This window comes from Thamnophis sirtalis, unplaced genomic scaffold, assembly GCF_051295495.1.
Source record: "Thamnophis sirtalis isolate CommonGarterSnake01/CBP01778 unplaced genomic scaffold, rThaSir2_p1.2 scaffold_1, whole genome shotgun sequence".
In the NCBI taxonomy this organism is placed as follows: Eukaryota; Metazoa; Chordata; class Lepidosauria; order Squamata; family Natricidae; genus Thamnophis; species Thamnophis sirtalis.
Window position 1 is genome coordinate 5,083,811 of NW_028261381.1, and position 19,664 is coordinate 5,103,474.

Genomic DNA, 19,664 nt, shown 5'->3' on the forward strand with positions numbered 1-19,664 from the left:
AATAATGGATTTTTAAACAGGCAACAGAAGGAACAGGTCATGGCTCTTTTTGCTATACTTTTTAGCTCTAAATGGAATTACAATTGAACTGTAAGCATATTTTATTTTCTAAAAAGTAGTGTTTAAAACGAGTGAGACTCAATAATGCGCATTAGGCATTTTTCACAAGGCACATGGAAAAGGTATATTACATTTTCACGTGGCACGACAAAACCGCGAAACCCTTATCCGCGGAGACATAAGCGCATTGCTAAAGCCGCGATGTCATCACCGTGCGTCATCACCGCTGCGACAACAGCGCGGCAACAGAAGAGCGCTTTAAAACGGTGCCGCGGCAGAAAGCCGATTTCAATTAAGGTAAGGGTTAGGATTAGGTTTAGGGGTTAGGTTTAGGGTTAGGTTTAGGGTTAGGTTTAGCGTTAGGTTTAGGGTTAGGTTTAGGGTTAGGTTTAGGGTTTAGGGTTAGGGTTAGGGTTAGGGTTAGGGTTAGGGTTAGGGTTAGGTTTAGGGTACTGAGTGCTTGGGAATGCACGGATTTGCCCTCCGCGATTATGTCATCGCGGTAGGGTCGCATTTTTCCTTAGTGCTTTGAACGGTGCGAATTAGTCTTTGTGCTTATGTCTCCGCGGATAAGGGCTTCATGGATTTGTGGTGGAACCAATTTTCATACCTCTGTTTTCATAAGAGAAGCCTTAATACATATATGCACATTAATACAGTTAAGACTGAGGAAGTTGCAAGAATTGAAGCTCAACCATTAGCAATCACTTACCCAAAAAAAATACATATTCTTCTTTGCAATTTGGGAACAATGTTTGGTTTTTCAAGGACAGCATGAAAAATAATCTGACAATTCCTGTTAGCGCATTATGGAAAATAAGATTTAAGAGAAACTATACTTAACATTTATATTTTAACACAAGGGTATGCAAGCCTAAGCAGGGAGTTGGACTAGAAGACCTCCAAGATCCCTTCCAACACTGTTATTCTATTCCATGCCATTTTTATTCTATTCTATTGTCATCTGGGTTTGCTGGCTGAGTAGTAAAAAGAGGAGGAGAAAGATTTATGGGCCAAGTGATGTGTTGGTCAAAAGAATTTTCACAAAGCCCTTCATCACTAACAAAATAAACGTTGGACAATTTAATTCTATATTTCTATGAAATTTCAGGCAAACCTTTATGTCAGCTGATAATTTTTTTCAAATATTTGGAAGGCAATAGGCTCTTAATTGGGACAGTTTAGAAATGGCGGAAACACTTAGCAAATTCTGCTGAAAAAGGTAGAACTTGCATTTTGTGCTGCATTTCTCGATAATACTAAGGACCTGGCAATACATGAGAATATGCACATTTTTGACAACCTATGAATCTTCACAAAGGAAGAAAAAAACCCAACATTAAATTAAAAAAAAATTATAGAATAGAATAGAATACTTTTTTGGCCAAGTGTGATTGGACACCAAGGAATTTGTCTTAAGGTTTCTTTAGTCACATCGGAGATAAATCTTTTCCTATTTAGCAGTTCTCAAAAACATAATGGTTTAGCATGTATCAAGATTGGTAAATGTCACTATTAATTAGAGCAATCTCAGGTCAACGTTTCATATAATGAACTGTTCTGATCCCGCTTCTTCGCTCGTTAACAGACGACAGTCAGACAGACTTAAAAGGAAAGAACTTTATCAGTCTCAGCTCACGCTGGCTGCGAGCCCAAAAATAAACATAAATAAAGTCTCTGCCAAAAAGGTTTTACAGAAAGAAAGCAAATCACTTCTCCAAGTGTCTCTTTGAATCAGGGTTACAGAAAGCAAATCACTTATCCAAGTACCTCTCACAAACAAACCACGACCGATGAACGGCGAACCACGAACGAACAAGTGAAGGTTGACTTCTGCAACCAGGGTGTGGCACCATCAGTCCTTTAATCTCCAGTAGACCACACTAATGAGCCCCAGCTGCATTGTTATTCCTGCATCCCGACTCAACTCACAGCAAACTTCTGCTGAGTCACAACATGAACTTAGAGTCATGGTGGCGCAGTAGTTAGAGTGCAGTACTGCTGGCTACTTCTGTTGATTATTGGCTGCCAGCAGTTTGGCAGATCAAATCTTACCAGGCTCAAGGTTGACTCAGCCTTCCAAGGTCAGTAAAATGAGGTCCCAGATTGTTGGGGGAAATATATGGACTCTGTAAACCACTTAGAGCAGTGGTAACCAACCTGGTCCCTACCGCCCACTAGTGGGTGTTCCAGCTTTCAGGGTGGGCGGTTGGGGTTTTGTCCAATACTGAAGCACTTTCCTTTTTTAAAATTTAATTGACTTTTTAAAAAAAAAATCATAGCATTATTTAAAAACATTTTCATTAAGTTTTCATAAAATCACCATTACTGTGGAACCGGTGGGCGGTTAGAAAATTTCACTACTAACAGAGATACAAAAGTGGGTGGTAGGTATAAAAAGGTTGACTACCCCTGACTTAGAGAGTGGTTTTGCTAGTGGTAGTGCTATAATAGATGCAAAGATGGGTGGATAAAAAAATGTTTCACCTACCATTTCAATTTGCCTTTCTGGCCTCCTGATAACTACCAGTTGTATCATGCCACGAATATTTCCTTCCATAGACATGGAACGCCTCAAAGTCTCCATGGCTTCATGGTTTGATTTTCCAAGCAAAGAGTCACTATTTACTGCAATAAGCTGGTCATTTATTCGTAACCGCCCATCCTGTAAAAAAAGAAAAGAGAGCCCCATCTTTTTAAAATTTTAAATTATCAGTCAACAACATGTTAAATGCATTTTTTTAAAAAATGAAGCATTACATTTTCCATAAAATTCTATATACTTCAAAAACACATATCTCCATCATATTAAAACACCTGGTTCACCGACAAATGCGCGATAGACATATGCGTGATGACAAAACCGCGACGACAAAACCGCGACGTCAAAATCCCTAATTGATTTTCAACAATAGCGCCCCGACAAATGCGCGACGACAAAATCGCGCATACGCATGTTATAACCCTAACCCTTTTTTTTTTCCAATTTTATTGTCATCACGCTTTTGATGTCGCGAATTTGTGGGTGTGATTTTCACGTCGCGGTTTTGTTGGCATGGTTTTGTCCGCGGGCATATGTCTATCGCACATTTGTCGGGTCACGAAAACACCCTATTAGCAGAATTTTCATGATTACTATTGCTATAAGCATATTCCAAAACCTATTCTGCATTCTACAACACGTAGAAATAAGGAGAGCATAGTAAATACCCAAAGGAGCCAATTTCTGAGAACCCAGGATCTCTCAACCTTATGCCCAACTCTGACATCCGGAGTATAACAAAAGTCAGCTCCCAGATAAAATTTATTATATACATTATAATAAATGTTCACATTGGTTGTTGTATTTTTCTTTCCTTACTTTTTGATGTATGACCTCTGAACAATATAACAATACAATGTTTTCTCTATAAAAATATTATTTCAATCAACCAATCAATTTTATTACAATTTTATTACACAATTTAATCAATTTTATTACACACACATACCAGCAAATAAAAGCATTAAAACATAATAATAGTAAAAAAAAAAAAAATCACCTAAAGCACAATATTGGTAAATAATACTTGATCATAAGTAGCTAAGTATAAATAAATAAAGAAATGTATATAAAAATGGATAATGAATAAGGAGATTACGAATGCAAGATAGAAATTTATAGAAGGGAAAACACTAACTGCAAAGAAACCGATACGGAACTGCTGTATGATATACGATGGAACTTCTTGTTCCTATTTTGTTTTTAAGTTATGTGGTTATTTTTGTTAATGTGTTTATGTGTTCTGTTGATGTGCTTATGTGTATAAAATAAATAAATAAATAAATAAATAAATAAATAATAAAGAAAGAAAGAAAGAAAGAAAGAAAGAAAGAAAGAAAGAAAGAAAGAAAGAAAGCACCTAAATGGAATATTTGTAAATGTGAATCTCTCTCTCTCTCCCTCCCTCTCTCTGTGTGTATCTGAATGTAAAAAGAAGAAAAAAATCATATTTGAGAGGCGTGGCACACTTGTAACAGCCATTAATTATCTCTCAATGACAAGAGTATTAGGTATTTTTAAAATAATTAGTTTAGTCATCCAAGTCCAAAGTTACAGATTTTGTTGCATCGAAGAAAACATGTCACAAAGAGAAGTTTCTTATTATAACCTTCCCACAACACTTGCCCAGTGTATTATTGCTAAGTAACCTAAAGGCAAGATAGGAAAAATAAAAGGTTTAAAAATCAATAATGTTTTTGAAGTAAAGTGTGGTCCAGTTGGAGCAGGGGTTCTCGTATGAGAAGAAATGTTGAGTACTACTAAAACTTTTGGGAGTGTGGGTAAAATTGGAATATTTAAAAGAACACAAATAGAACGGAAATGGTAATAATTACCTGCTAAAGCAAATAATTTATTTCTTTCTACTTGGTTCACAATTGATTTGAAAGACACGATGCGTATCTATCATTCACGTTTTGGTTATGAATGGAATATATGGCTTAGATATTCACTACAATTGCTGCACAGAAAGATGCGATGGATAATAGATCAGAATCCAGTTTTTAAAAAATGGGTATTTGTTTTTTATATTTTTAAACTCCTTATTTAATTTTTTTTAAATACTTTTTATGTTTTAAAATTTCTTGTATCCTACCCTCCATTTATGCTGATCTTTGATCATAAAGAGATTGATTTGATCTGAATGGCAAGGAAAATGAGCAGAAATTAATCACTTTCTAGTTACAATAGCTTGGTTTAATAAATAATTGAAAGGTAGCAACAGTCTTGTATTTGCTCAAAGCATTTTGTTGCAGCGTGCTGGGAAAAAAATCAAAACAATATATATCTCATGGCCTTAATCAAAATATAGCAAAATACAATACACGTTTCCTTGCAACAAATTTAAAAAATCAAGAGTGTTCTTCTTGTTACAATTCTCCAAACCTTTCTAAAACAAAATAAAAATCTATAGCCAAGATATTCACTAAAAATCAAAGGCCCAAGCATACATGAATAATACCATATTTCGGAGTATAAGATGCACCAGAGTATAAGATGCACCAAGATTTTGAAGAGGCAAATTAAAAAAAAAGTTTTTGCATGCTGCAGCCCTCCTAAAAATAGCCCGTTTTTGCGAAAACGGGCCTGTTTTTTGTCAAAAAAAAAAAAAAAAAGGGCATGCATAGCCTTTAGGAAAATTATAGAATGCTACTGGAGGCTGTGGAGGTCAAAAATGAGCAAAAAACGGCCTATTTTTTGCTCATTTGTGCCCACCCCAGCCCCCAGGACCACTCTGGAAGCCTCCTAAAGACTATGAATGGCCATTTTTGCAAAGGTGGGGGTTCAGGAGGCCAAAAATGCTGTATTCAATGTATAAGACGCACCCAGAAATAGGTTTGTCTTATACTCCTAAAAATACAGTATGTTTAAGTTCTTCTCTCAATGGTCTAAGACAAGTGTCCCCAATCCCAAGATCATGGCCCATTACTGGGCTTGAGCTGTTCAGAACCATGCTGTGGAACCGGTGGGTGAGCGTGTGCATGCGCATCCCCACTTGCATGAGCAATGGACAAATGCATGTGGGCTTTGTGCCCACGACTCACGTGGAACTACCTCCCTATCCCCCCCCCACCAGTCCACAAAGTTGGGGAACTCTGGTCTAAGACCAGTGATATGGAGAAGCTTTCAAGAAGTAATCTAAAATCAGCTTATAGAGCTTCCCCAGTCAGTGCATGTAGCTCAGAGCTGCCAAGTGTATCCGGTTCCCTTCCAGCCTTTCTGTTCTCACATCTTGACTCTTTTAGGTCTGTAGGTTCTGATACATCAGCCCCCTCGTTGAATCCAGCTTACTTCTTTTGCATACATTGCCAAGCCATAAGTTGCCTTTTTTTTAGTTTTCCATGTGTTAGAAGCCAGAGATGGTAGGTGGTTTCAGTAAGCTAGTTGTTGTGGCCTAGCAGGAGCCGTTGGAGCTGCCACCAGTCTCCGACAGCGAGGGGCCCTATGAGTCGGCTCCGGAGGATGTGGAGGACCCTGGACAGGGTTCTGACTCCGAGCAGGGCACAGAGAGGTTGGTTGGCCACCAGGAGGCGCCTGAGCCTTGGACCAGTGGGGAGAAGACAAGGGAGAGTGATCCGGACGCCAGTAGTGAGTTGTTCCTGGATGCCCAGCACCGAAGAGCTAATAGGCATCAGGAACAATTACGCAAGTACAGGAGATAATTGCACTCAGCTGGTGGTCATTAGGCTCCTCTCCAGACTATAAAAGGACTGCTTGTGCACACGCCCCTTTTACAGAAGTCAGCGCAGGAACTAATGTCGGAGGACATTATTGTGAGCTTGGCAGGCTGGATTGCTGCCCAAGCTTGTCTGTGCCGGTTTGCTGCCAAGGACCTGTCTGTCTGTTAATTAAATGTCGTAACTTATCTTTGGCTCGGAGTGTGTGTTGGTGTGGGACGAGGAGGGTCAGAACAGCTAGTTATCCCAACTCCTGCTCAATCTATCCAGGAAACTATAGGCTAACATCCGATGGAAAAAGAAGAGGAAGAGGAAAGAAATAGCAACAGGCAGGACTTTATGCATAGGTTCTTTTTCTAAATTCACACATCTCCTAGCATTTATTGGCAACCATTTGGCACCAGTGAGACTTAGTGGCCCTTCATTCTATTATGGCTTTAGGCTTTTTCCTCCATCTTTTTCAGACTATTAACGGAAAAGTATGTCAAATTATTTTCTTAGCAAATACAATAAAAGTCACCATCCAAGTTTAATCCTGGTCAGAACTAAACTCAATTAAGCTTGTTGTAACTTCACTTCTACATATGTATACAAGGCGGAAGCATTGCTATGTGTTGTGGCCCAGCAGGAGCCGTTGGAGCTGCCACCAGACTCCGACAGCAAGGGCCCTATGAGTTGGCTCTGGAGGAAGTGGAGGACCCTGGACAGGGTTCCAACTCGGAGCAGGGTGCCACCAGGAGGCGCCTGAGCCGTGGACCAGTGGGGAGGAGACAAGGGAGTGTGATCCTGATGTCATGCATTGGAGCAGTGGGGAGGAGCCAAGGGAGTTGTCCCTGGATGCCCCTCAACGAAGAGCTAATAGGCGTAAGGAACAGTTACGCAGTTGCAGGAGATAATTGCACTCAGCTGGTGGTAATTAGGCTCCTCTCAAGACTATAAAAGGAATGATTGTGCACACGCCCCTTTGCAGGAGTCAACGTATTCACTAAAGTTGAAGAACTTTCGTGGCTAGCTTGGCAGTCTGGATTGCTGCCAAAGTTAGTCTGTGCTGGATTGCTGCCAATGTCTTGTCTGTGCTGGATTGCTGCCAAGGTCCTCTCTGTGTGGTAATAAATCCTTGCAGTATCCTTGTTTTGGCGTGCTTTGGTGAAGGATGAGGGGGGGTCAGAACAGCTATGTATAACCATACTTTTTGAATGTAACAATAAAATTATTTGTAGGCATAAACATGTCCTCTTGGAAAATATATCTACTTGTTTTTATCATGGTAGGACAAGATTGTTTTATCGAGTATTTGGTGGAATCTAACATAAATTATCTGACAACCACTGGCCCAGAATGTTGGAGTTGGTATCATTATTACACAGAAAATATACCTAAACAAACTATTTAAACTCTAAATCAATGTGTTATGTTGTTGGCCATGAATTGGATAAAGGCAATTAAACTGAAGTGCAATCCAGACAAATCTCCCTGGTCTGTCTAAAAGTCACCTCAGGGAGTGAAATTTGCAGTGCAATCATACTTTCTTTGAAGTCTCACATCTGAAGATTCAATGTACTCCTAGATTTGTTATGTATGTGTGTTACTGGAGATGTCAGAATTAAATACAATGATCTGAGCCTTAATTACGCTCTGTTTGGATTTCAGTAAAATGTTCTGCCTTTGAAATTTGTTTGGAAACTACAGAATCCTGTAGCCAGATTATTGCTAAGAGAAAAGATTATTCTGATCTATTTCCAGGAACAATTCAAAGTACTACTCATGATGTATAAACACTGACATCACTTAGAACCAGGCTATTTCCAAGACTTCTTAAAGTGTTTTTCTGGACTTTCAATTCTTTAGAAAATGCCTTTTCACAATCCTCCCACAGTCAGAAGCATATTTGTTGGGTCACTATTTGTGCCTGTCCCAAGCTTTGAAATGACCTACAAAGAGGACAGGTTAGGAACATCTGCCTTTTGCTTTGTTTGATTGTTTAAATGTTACCTCTTTGTACTGATTTAATTAGAACATTGGTTTTTTTAATTAGAAATTTGAAAGATCCCACAGTATTCTAGGTTGCCCAGAGTGGGAACGGAGTAAACACATACAATTGCATAAGACTTTAAACTTCACAATTGCATAAGACTTTAAACACCGTATTCCAATTCTTAACGACATCATATAAAGGGACATCGCTTGTGTGTATTATTTAAAAAGCCCTGCCCTGAAATTGCCATATTTTGTCATCCATATCCTAGGCACTCATTGCCTTAATAAGATAAACATGTAGTAAGTAAAAAGAGGCCAGCACACTTTTTCCCCCCATCTTTAGTAGATACTTTATGTTATCTTTTAAAATGAACGATGCCATCATTTATTATTACATTTTTAAGAGAATCTGAAATGTTAATTAAGCCATCAGACAGCATTAACCAAACATGCATATTAATGATGGCATGAGGTATGTACCACGCAGAGGTGGGTTCCTACCAGTTTGCACCAATTCGGTAGAACCGGTTCGTCAAATCTACCAAATCCACCAGAAAGCAGGCAACACCTACAGAAGAGATTCCAAAAATTTTTGAAACCCACCACTGACACAGACAGACAGACAGACTCACAGAGAGAGAGAGAGAGAGAGAGAGAGAGAGAGAGAGAGAGAGAGAGAAAGAGAAAGAGAAAGAGAAAGAGAAAGGAAGGAAGGAAGGAAGGAAGGAAGGAAGAAAGAAAGAAAGAAAGAAAGAATGAAAGAAAGAAAGAAAGAAAGAAGAAAAAGTGAGAGAGATATGAAATAAACAAAGGAAAAAGGGACAGAGAGATAAAAGGAAGGAGAGAGAGAGAGAGAGAGAGAGAGAGAGAGAGAGAGAGAACACATGGCTGGCAAGCCACTCCCACCCGGTCACATGGCCAGCAAGCCACTCCCACAAAGGAGGCCACACCCACAGAGTAGGTTCGAAAAAATTTTGAAACCCACCACTGGTACCACCCCAATGCTCAGTTCTTATTTGCTGGGCAAAAAGCACTTAACTCATAGAATAAAGAGAAATAACATGAAAAAAGACAAAATAACAGGAGTTAATTTTTTGAAATTATTTTAGGTTGTAAAAAAAAATGTACCTTTATATACCTCTAGGTCTGAAATACCTAGCAGAAAGAGCAATTGATATAGCAATCGTTATTTTATTTTTGAAAAAGAGATCACTCTTAGAGACATTGCAACAGATTATTCACAATGACGACATAAATTTGAAGAAACGGAATATGGATTAAAAGAGTCTACAGTTCAAAGGGTCTCACAGATGAGGAAGTAGCATTGAAGAACCATTAGCTCGCTTACAATGAATTTGATTCAATCATGCATTCATTAAGAGTTTTCTATAAGCACTTGTCAGAGTTGCTCACATCTCTCATATGTCTTAGCAGTCCATAAAATGTGTATTTTCAATTCTAATTTCCCCGTAAGGCATTCAATATATTCATGTTACATTGCTGCCAAGTCTGTCTGTCTATCTATTTTAATAAACAGTCATTAAAGCTGTTAATAATAGTAACGTACCAAACCCAGAATCTAAGGAGAAAATGAAAAGTAAGAACAAATAGATTAGAAAACTAAGGAACATTTTATTTTATTTTATTAATGAGGGAACTAATGATGTCATCTAACAACCATATTAAACTAGGAAACCATGTTTTGGAAAGAGATATAGTAGATTGACCTAACCATTATGCATCAAAACATTGCCCTCTTGATATATTACAAGATTTATAAATCTTGGAAACTTTTCATATTTCTATTAATCAATCACATTCAACATTCCACAAGATATTTTCAGATACATTCAAATAAGTTGTAATGTCTGTATGTCAACAATGTATTGACAAACACATTGGGACAGTGGAGCTAAATTAGCTTCTGAAATGATGTTAATCATATTGAACACATTAGACATCTAGAGGTAGTTTATTTCCAATATATTCATTTCACATTATGTATGTATAATGAATTTTTAACTTGGAATTTTGATTACCTGTTCTTTTCTTAATTCTGCCCCTGAGCCCACTTTTACAGAGTATTTCAGTTCAGCACGAGAGTGGTAACTAAGAAATTAAGTACTGAAAATTTTTCAAAGTGGAAAGTTTGAGAGTTAAAGTGCCACTAGGAAGTGACCTAGAAATGACTTGGAGAGATTCTCGCCATCAAAAGGATAGTCCTCAGTACAGTTAGAGATTGCTGAGAGTAGGCGTTACCTCAGCCAGGTATTTTGTCTCAAAGCTATTTTCCTTCCTACTGAATTTGCAATACAGTCAGCTACATAGCTGGCAAAATTTATCTGTTGTTCTGAGAAACGAATAGCTTCTGCTTGAATATCAAGGCTAGCTCTTCCTTATCTGTTGGAAAACAATGAGGTGCTTCAAGGTGCTATTAGTCACCCATAAAGCCCTGCATGGTAGTGGATCTGGATACTTGAGAGACCGCCTTCTGCCAATTACCTCCCTGCGACCAATTAGATCTCATAGATTGGGCCTCCTCCGTATTCCATCGGCCAGCCAGTGCCGGCTGGCAACTACAAGGAGGAGGGCCTTCTCAGTAGTAGCCCCTTTGGAACGAGCTCCCCGTGGAGATTCGTACCCTCTCCACCGTCCAGGCCTTCCACACAGCCCTTAAGAACTGGCTAGCCCGTCAGGCCTGGGGACAAGGATAGCCGCCCCTCCCGAATGATGAATGTATGTTGCTTATTACTTTTATTATATGTGTCTACGTCATTGTTTGTATTCCCCCTCCCTGATTTTATGTGAGCCGCCCTGAGTCCCCTCGGGGAAAAGGGCGGCCTACAAATGTTAATAAACATCCTAAACAAACATCCTAAACAATGAAAACGGGTATTTCTTCTTCCACAGAAACAGTTGATAGCTTGCCAAGGGCACCAGGTGTTTGGAAATTCTGAAGAGGAGAGCTGTCATGGTAGAGGTTCATCTGCCCACGGTATCTAGCTTGCATTACTGATTTAACATTGCAACTTTCCTTGAGTGGCCTTCACCACTAAAGAATTTGGCAGTGTGTGTTATAATAGAAAGTTTTACTCCTCATCATGTAGCTTACATTGGTTTCTTCTTCCATGGGTCATTAATGCTTTTAATAATGCTGGAAACAGGATGAAGGATCCTCGGGTATATGCTTAATGTTCTGTCCCCCCTTCCTCGCTCGTTAACAGACGACAGGCAGACAAACTTAAAAGGAAAGAACTTTATCAGTCCTCGGCTCTGACTGGCTGCGAGCCCAGAAATAAACATAAATAAAGTCTCTGACAAGATAACAGAATGCAAAACAAAACTCTTACAAAGCAATGCACTTCTCCAAGTGTCTCCTTGAATCAGGGTTACAGAAAACAAATCACTTCTCCAAGTGTCTCTCACAAATAAACCACGACCTAGGATCAATGAACGTTGAACGTTGACTCCTGCAACCAGGGCGTGGCACCATCCGTCCTTTTATCATCAGAAGACGCCACTAACGAGCCCCAGCTGCATTGTTAATCTTGCATCCCGAAACGTCTCACAGGAGACGTCTGCTGAGTCACAACAGCTTAATAATGTACAAACTGAAAAATTGAGTCAGCTATTGATTTCATCATTTGATGGACCTGTGGCCAAAAGCATTGATTTTCTAGCATGTTATCAGTTCTTGCTTGGCCTCCTAATAATTTCTCTGAATTTAAGAGTTGATCAGATTTAATTATTTCTGCCTTCTGATTATCTCCTTTCTCAGAGGGGAGGTTTCAACACTTGTTTCTTTCTGTTACATGAGACCTACAGTCTGTTTACCTATGATGTCAGGAGTTGATCGACAATTATTTTGCTAGCTTCACTGGAGCCCCCCTCCAAGGTAACAATCAATGCAAATTATTCTATTGTAAGGACATCAAGGCCATAGTCTGGGTCTCTCAACCTTCTTTGTATGAAAGAAGTATGGGGAGAGTCTACAGATATGATTCATGTAGATAATAATTTTACTTCAGACAAAAATGAAATCAATGGCAATAACAATAGCATTTATTTATTTATTTGACTTATATACCACTTCATAGGGCTTTCAGCCCTCTCTAAGCGGTTTACAAATTTTTTTAGCAAATTGAGTCAGCAATTTGCCCCCACAGTCCGGGTCCTCATTTCACCCACCTCGGAAGGATGGAAGGCTGAGTCGACCTTGAGCCGGTGAGATTTGAACCAGTGGCCTGCAGTACTGCACCCTAACCACTGCGCCACCTCGGCTCATAATCCGATTATATTATATTATCTCATAATATAATTTAGAGTTATATACCACTTCACGGTCATTTACAGCCCTCTCTAAGCTCTAAGTTTACAGTATATTGTCCCCAACAATTTGGGTCCTCATTTTACCGACCTCAGAAAGATGGAAGGTTGAGTCAACCTTGAGCTTGAGAATCGAATTGCTGGCAATCAGTAGAATTAGCCTGCAGAACTACATTCTAACTACTGCACCACCACAGCTCATAAAACAATTGACTGCTCCCATCCAATCTACATCCACTTTCCTTTTTTACATCTTCTATGGTTTAAATTTATTTGTATTTTCTTCCTCCCCCTCCCATGAATTAATAGACTGTTTGGTATGCACATGGTGGTTTAGAAGCTAAGACTTCATTGTAGTATGTAACTACTATCATTGGCCTGGGAACACTAGTTCTCCACTTTACCCTTACTCTCAGGTGAATTAGTTCTTAAGGATGTTGGTTCTGATTCAGAAATGGATCACACAAAAAAAAATGGTATCAACAATAAGATGGCGCCTGTTCCTATTCCCGCCCACATCCCTGGGATATTGGTTCCATGCCACAATGGTCAATGGAAGAAATGACATCAATGGTTTCCTCCATTTAATATTATTTTTTGATGTAATATGAATGTTCAGTAGTAAAGGGAAGTTAGGCAATTATTCTCTGTATGTAATCATTAGGATGCATCTACGAGATCATATTCTGCTCTATTTATTTCTTAATATTTGGGGTACCCCGTAATGGAGATTCATTTATGTGATTACCGACTCCTTGTATTGCCACATATGAATTTCACCATTTATTTCCTCCTATTTTATTTTGGAACCAGACTGTGTACTGTATTTTATTTTATTTATAAGGTAACAGGAATGTATCAATTCAATAAACTATTCATACTATTGCTTAGCATTAATCCCGCTGATAAATATATGTACAACAATAATACAATAAAATACCTAGCAAAATAAAAAAATAGAAACCACAATTGTCCAATTAGCCATCAAAATAAAAAAGCTTTAAGATTTAAAGTTCAATTATATAGACAGTATTCTATATTGCATTTCTACTTCTATTGATTCAACAGGAATTACACATCATCAATATATTTTTGAACTCTAACATGCAATTTTGATAATTTAGACTATATATCCAGTGGATTTAGGCAGCACTGCTTTATAAAATTGATAGGCAACCAAAAAATGAGCTGTTTTAATGATATATTGAGAAAGTAATCAATTATCACTTAATCAATCCTAAATCCTGCCAGCTTAATGCAGTATGAATGTCTGAGCCATATGAAGTATAACAGAATAACAGAGTTGGAAGGGAACCTGTAGGTCATTTAGTCCAACCCCAGGAGATCCTACATCATTTCTGACAGATGGCAGTCCAGTCTCTTCTTGAAAGCTTCCAGTGATCAAGCTCCCACAACTTCTGAAGGCAACTTCTGTTCCACTGGTTGATTATTCTCATTGTCAGAAAATTTCTCCTTATTTCCAGGTTGAATCTCTCCTTGTCATCCATTATTCCTTGTCTGGATTTCAGGTGCTTTGGAAAATAGCTTGACCCCCTCCTCTCTGTGGCAGCCCCTCAAATATTGGAACACTGCTATCATGGTCCTTCTCTTCACTAGGTTAGCCATGCCCAGTTCCTGTAACAGTGAATCTTTTTGCATACAATTGCTTGAGGTACTCAGTAAACTCAACGTCATATTTTCTTTTTGTCTTTTTGAAAATAGGGATCACATTAGCCTGCCTCTAATCTATTTAGATTTTGATCAATATGGATGAAGAGAACTGTCAGCACACAAACCTTCCACTCAAGATTGGCTTTAATCAAAGCTCAAGGGCGTTCAACTGCAAGACAATCTCGTACGATTTTGGTGTTGTTGTTTTTTTTAAGATATAAAAAGGAAGAAACACAAGGTAATTGTGACTCAGCAGTTCTGCTGAGAGTCTTTTCGGGATCAAGATTCATTAGGCAGCTGGGAGTGGTTAGAAGGAGGTTTGGAGATAAAAGGAGGGATGCTGCCACGCCCCAGTCGCTGGAGTCAACGTTCCTTCGTGTGTTCCGTGTCTGGTACAATATTGCTTGCTTATTACTCGTGATTATGCCTGTTACATTTAGATAAGTGCTTTGGTGTTTTCATGTAAATCTGATCCGTGGAGACGGTGGAAGAAGGGCAGTGTTTGTAAGAGCTTTTGTTTTGAATTCTTATCAGAGATTTATGTTTATGTTATTTCTGGGCTCGAAGCCAGTTTGAACTGAAAACCGATAAAGACAGAAGTCCTTTTAAGTTTGTCTGCCTGCATTTGTTAACGAGCGGTCAAGGGGGGGGGGGGTCAGAATAGGTAATTATATGCCCAATATGTTTAGGAATTGACAAATAATAAAGCTTTTTTTTTCCATTAGTGCCCTGTTTCAGACTGAGCAAATGCACTGGCTCGACCTACAAGTGATTTACTGATATTTAGTATTGCAGTTAATTATAAAGAAAGCAGTAAGTGAAAACGTGGCAGAACCTGAGGGTGGAGTCAAAAGAGACAGCAGCCTAGAGTCTCTACATAGTCACAAATGGACTAAGTTTAACCCTCGTGAATTCCATTGAACCTTATCTAACACCAGAGTAGATTCTACCTGGATGGTAATAAATCAGTTTAACTGGAATTTCAATTGCGGTCCTGTTCTTTTGTGCCTAGCAGAAAGGAAGACAAAGGACTTCACCAATGTAGGGACACTCCAGAAAATAGAAACAAGTGATGTTTTCCTTGATATTTGGTTGCAACAGGGGTAGTTTAGAGTTTAGTCCAGATACAAGCCGTCGGAAAGTAATAAAAATACCATTCTGAACCAACTGAAGCTTCCAACTACTCTTCAAAGGCAGTCCCATGTAGAACACATTACAAACCTCCAGATGGGAGGTGATCTGGGTGTGGGTGACTGTGAGAAAGGGCACATTGGTCCAGTTATGCGTAACCCAGTGCATAATTCATAGCTGTACGAAGGCTTTCCTGGCCGTGACAGTCATCTGCTCCTTGAGTAGGAGTAGCAAGTCGGGGAGAACTGCTTGCTTGATTGACTGCTGAGTTCTGAGGCTGATAGCTTAGTAGATCAGGCTTTCCAACCACTGCCACTTACAATTATGCAAGACCTTTCATGAATTCTATTATTTTTTAACTGCAAATTGCTATCTGAAACTTTTTTTGGGGGGGAAATGAGCAAACTTGGAGACGTCTTCATTCTGAAGAATTCTGAAAGAGATTTGTTCGATCTAGTCTACCATCTGACGCAAGGTGAATACCATTCCAGCTTAATGTTAAAAGAAAAGAGCTTCCAAACTTTCAAATAATGAACAATTCAATATGTAGGATGTTACGCCAAAAAAAAAAGAAACAGACAGAAAAGGAGAATAAAAAAAAATACCGCAATACCTTGTGTCTGTGGTTGCTCATAATCAGTCTCAAGGCTGCCTTTCCAGATTAAATACATCTGTTAGCATATAATCTGTACTTGCTGTCAGGCAGTTGCACCCACAGGGGAGGCAATGGAAGGGTTCAGATTGATGAAGGCAGCAGTGTGATGAAAGCCTCACTCGTTTTCCTCATTTGTCACAAAATCACACGCATGCCCCATTGGGGGAGGAGCTTGCAATATGACACTGAAATATTGCTTTCATTATTCTGACTAAAGCGGTGAGATCTTGCAGATCCTGCTGCTGCCAGATTTTTTTTTCCAGGTATAATCAAATCCATGTATTTAACATCTGATATATATATATGTATGTATGTATGTATGTATGTATGTATGTATGTATGTATGTGTATGTGTGTATATGTGTATATGTGTATATGTGTATATGTGTATGTGTATGTGTATGTGTATGTGTATGTGTATGTGTATATGTATATGTATATGTATATGTATATGTATGTATATGTATATGATGTATATGTGTATGTATGTATGTATATATATATGTGTGTGTGTGTGTGTGTGTGTGTGTGTGTGTGTGTGTTTTATTTGTGCTGATCTTAGTGGTTAATACATCTGCCTAATATGCAATATAGCCCAGGTTCGAATCCCAGTAAGGGTATGGCTAGCTGATGAGAGCTAAATAGCTTGAAATAGATCTATACTAGTCTCCCTTTATTTATTTATCAGCACAAATAGAACACAAATATAACAAAGGCAACAGTAAAAATATTGGGCTTTCTGTCTGGATGGTCTCTTGTGACGAGCCGATGGGACAGAGAATGGAAGCAGTTAGCTTCCTCCCATATTTGGGGCATACCAGGAGTTGTGACTTTAAATATAAATAAATAAATAAATAAATAAATATATATATATATATATATATATATATATATATATATATATATATATATATATATATATATATATATATATATATATATATATATATATATATATATATATATATATATATATATATATATATATATGAGGTTTTCGCGGGTGTTAGTATGTAGGTCTCTAGTTGTTCGGGTTTTCTCCCGCGTAGAATTGGAGATGTCTTGGCGACGTTTCGACGAAGTCACATTCGTCATCTTCAGGCTGCTGCTGACTACTTCAGGTTTGGTGTTTCCAGGAGTAGTGTGGGATCTTTGGCTGTTTGTTCCTTGCCCCCAGTATGCCCAAATATGGGAGGAAGATCACTACTTCCATTCTCCCTCTCTCTCTCTCTCTCTCTCTCTCTCTCTCTCTCTCTCTCTCTCTCTCTCTCTCTCATCTCTCTATCTCTCTATCTCTCTATCTCTCTATCTCTCTATCTCTATCTCTATCTATCTATCTATCTATCTATCTATCTATCTATCTATCTATATTTTCTGAGGTTTTCACGGGTGTTAGTATGTAGGTCTGAAGTTATTCGGGTTTTCTCCCGCGTAAAATTGGAGATGTCTTGGCGACGTTTCGATATATATATATAGTCGCTAGTCGTTACTTATAAAGCCCTTCATGGTATTGGACCTGGGTGGACCTGGGTACTTGAGAGACCGCCTGCTGCCAATTACCTCCACTAGACCGATTAGATCCCACAGATTAGGCCTCCTCCGAATCCCATCCGCCGGCCAGTGTCGACTGGTAACTACCCGGAGGAGAGCCTTCTCTGTGGCTGCTCCGACCCTCTGGAACGAACTTCCCGTGGAGATTCGAACCCTCACCACCCTCCAGGCCTTCCGCAAAGCCCTCAAAACCTGGTTGTTCCGACAGGCCTGGGGCTAAAGAGCTGTTGCCCCCGTCTCAAATGGTATGACTGCTGTGAGTTTTAAATTATATATTGTCATGTTGTTGTTTTTAAATCTTTTGTCTGTATCCCCCTCCCCGGTTCGAGTTGTGAGCCGCCCTGAGTCTATATATATAAAATGATACCAGATAGGCACCTTTTAGTATGTTGCTTGTTAAATAGTTTCTGCTGCATCTTCATGGGCTATCGATACCCATAAAGCAGTGGTGGGTTTCAAATATTTTTAAGAACCTATTCTGTGGGTGTGGCCTATTTTGTGGGCGTGGGCTTAGCAGTCATGTGACCGGGCAGGTATGGCCAACTTGACATCACTCATGCACACTCAGTCACATGACCACCACCCCCCAAGCCATGTGGCAAATTTTTTTGGAACTCCTATGAAAAGGGGGGGGGGAAGAGAGGGGAAAACCTCCCAAAAATAGACAACAGGAGGATTAAGGGCTGAAATTAGGGAGATCGGAGAAGGCAGGACAGAGGGGAATCCAGTAGAAAGTTATCACATGCTGGGGAAAGAACTTTGGGAGATCTGAGGAGGCAAGACAGAGGGAGAAAACTCCTGAGCTTGCCTCTGCTATCTGGTGGATTGTGCCGCTGGACCTCTCCAGCGGGCGGGGGTGAGCGTGGAGCACGACGGGGCCAGGGCAGGCGTTCCGGAAGTTACTTCCGGGTCCATTTCACCATCCGGTTCTCCCGATCCGGTGCGAACCGGCAGAAACCCACCACTGCCATAAAGGCATCAGTAGCAAGTTCATATAAACCAATTCAAATCCTCACAACTATTTCCATACATCATCCCTCCAAACTAGGGAATCTGAAGACCCTGGTCACCAAAAATAGGCCTGTTTATGACATGAAGGAAATCAATTTAACAAACTACGCTGAAAGTTTTAGAGTGCTCATCTCTAAAATCCATAGCTTCAATAAATTCAATACACAGCCACTATTTTGAGCTTTCCATTATTATTAAGAGGTGCTTATTCTTCACAATGAATAAGCTACTTCCAGTAACTGCAAGAACTGTCATTTTATAAAACATCGTTGTTTTTTTCCTTTATAAGTAAGAACAGTATTTCTTTTCCTGCAAATATAGCATTAACCTCTTTTTTTTAGATGCTAACTCAAGACATTTTGGAAAACAGTATATCAGGGTAGCTTCACATTCAAATTCTCTTCTCTTTTATACATTATCTGTAAAAACGATTTAAATTAATGTAATTTAAATTTTATACCCCTCAGATAGGGTTCGTAACTTAGGAGTCCTCCTGGATCCACAGCTGACTCTCGACCATCGTCTGTCGGCTGTGACCAGGGGGGCATTTGCCCAGGTTTGCCTGGTCCGCCAGTTACGACCCTACCTGAATCGGGAGGCTCTCACAACAGTCACTTGAGCCCTTGTGATCTCTAGGCTGGAATACTGCAATGTGCTCTACATGGGGCTGCCCCCGAAGTGCATCCGGCGACTGCAGTTAGTTCAGAATGCGGCCGCGCGAGTGATAGTGGGCGCACCTCGGTTCGCCCACATAACACCCATCCTCCGCGAGCTGCACTGGCTACCTGTTGATCTCCGGGTGCGCTTCAGGGTGCTGTTGACCATCTTTAAAGCCCTTCATGGTAGTGGATCTGAGTACTTGAGAGACCGCCTTCTGCCGATTACCTCCCTCCGACCGATAAGATCGCACAGACTGGGCCTCCTCCGAATCCCATCCGCAGTCAATGTCGACTGGCAACTACACAGAGGAGAGCCTTTTCTGTTGCAGCTCCGACCCTGTGGAACGATCTCCCCGTCGAGATACGCACCCTCACCACCGTCCAGGCCTTCCGCGCAGCCCTCA

At 39.7% G+C, this 19,664-nt stretch overlaps 1 protein-coding gene across 1 annotated transcript in view; it reads right to left on the reverse strand.

Moving 5' to 3' along the window:
- The window catches only part of PARD3B (par-3 family cell polarity regulator beta), a 587,816-nt gene that overhangs the window by 364,622 nt on the left and 203,530 nt on the right, over positions 1–19,664 (reverse strand). Inside the window, exon 12 of the mRNA XM_087706906.1 lies at positions 2,552–2,725. Within this exon, the coding sequence (XP_087563032.1) occupies positions 2,552–2,725 (174 nt within the window). The remainder of the gene's footprint in view (positions 1–2,551; positions 2,726–19,664) is intronic.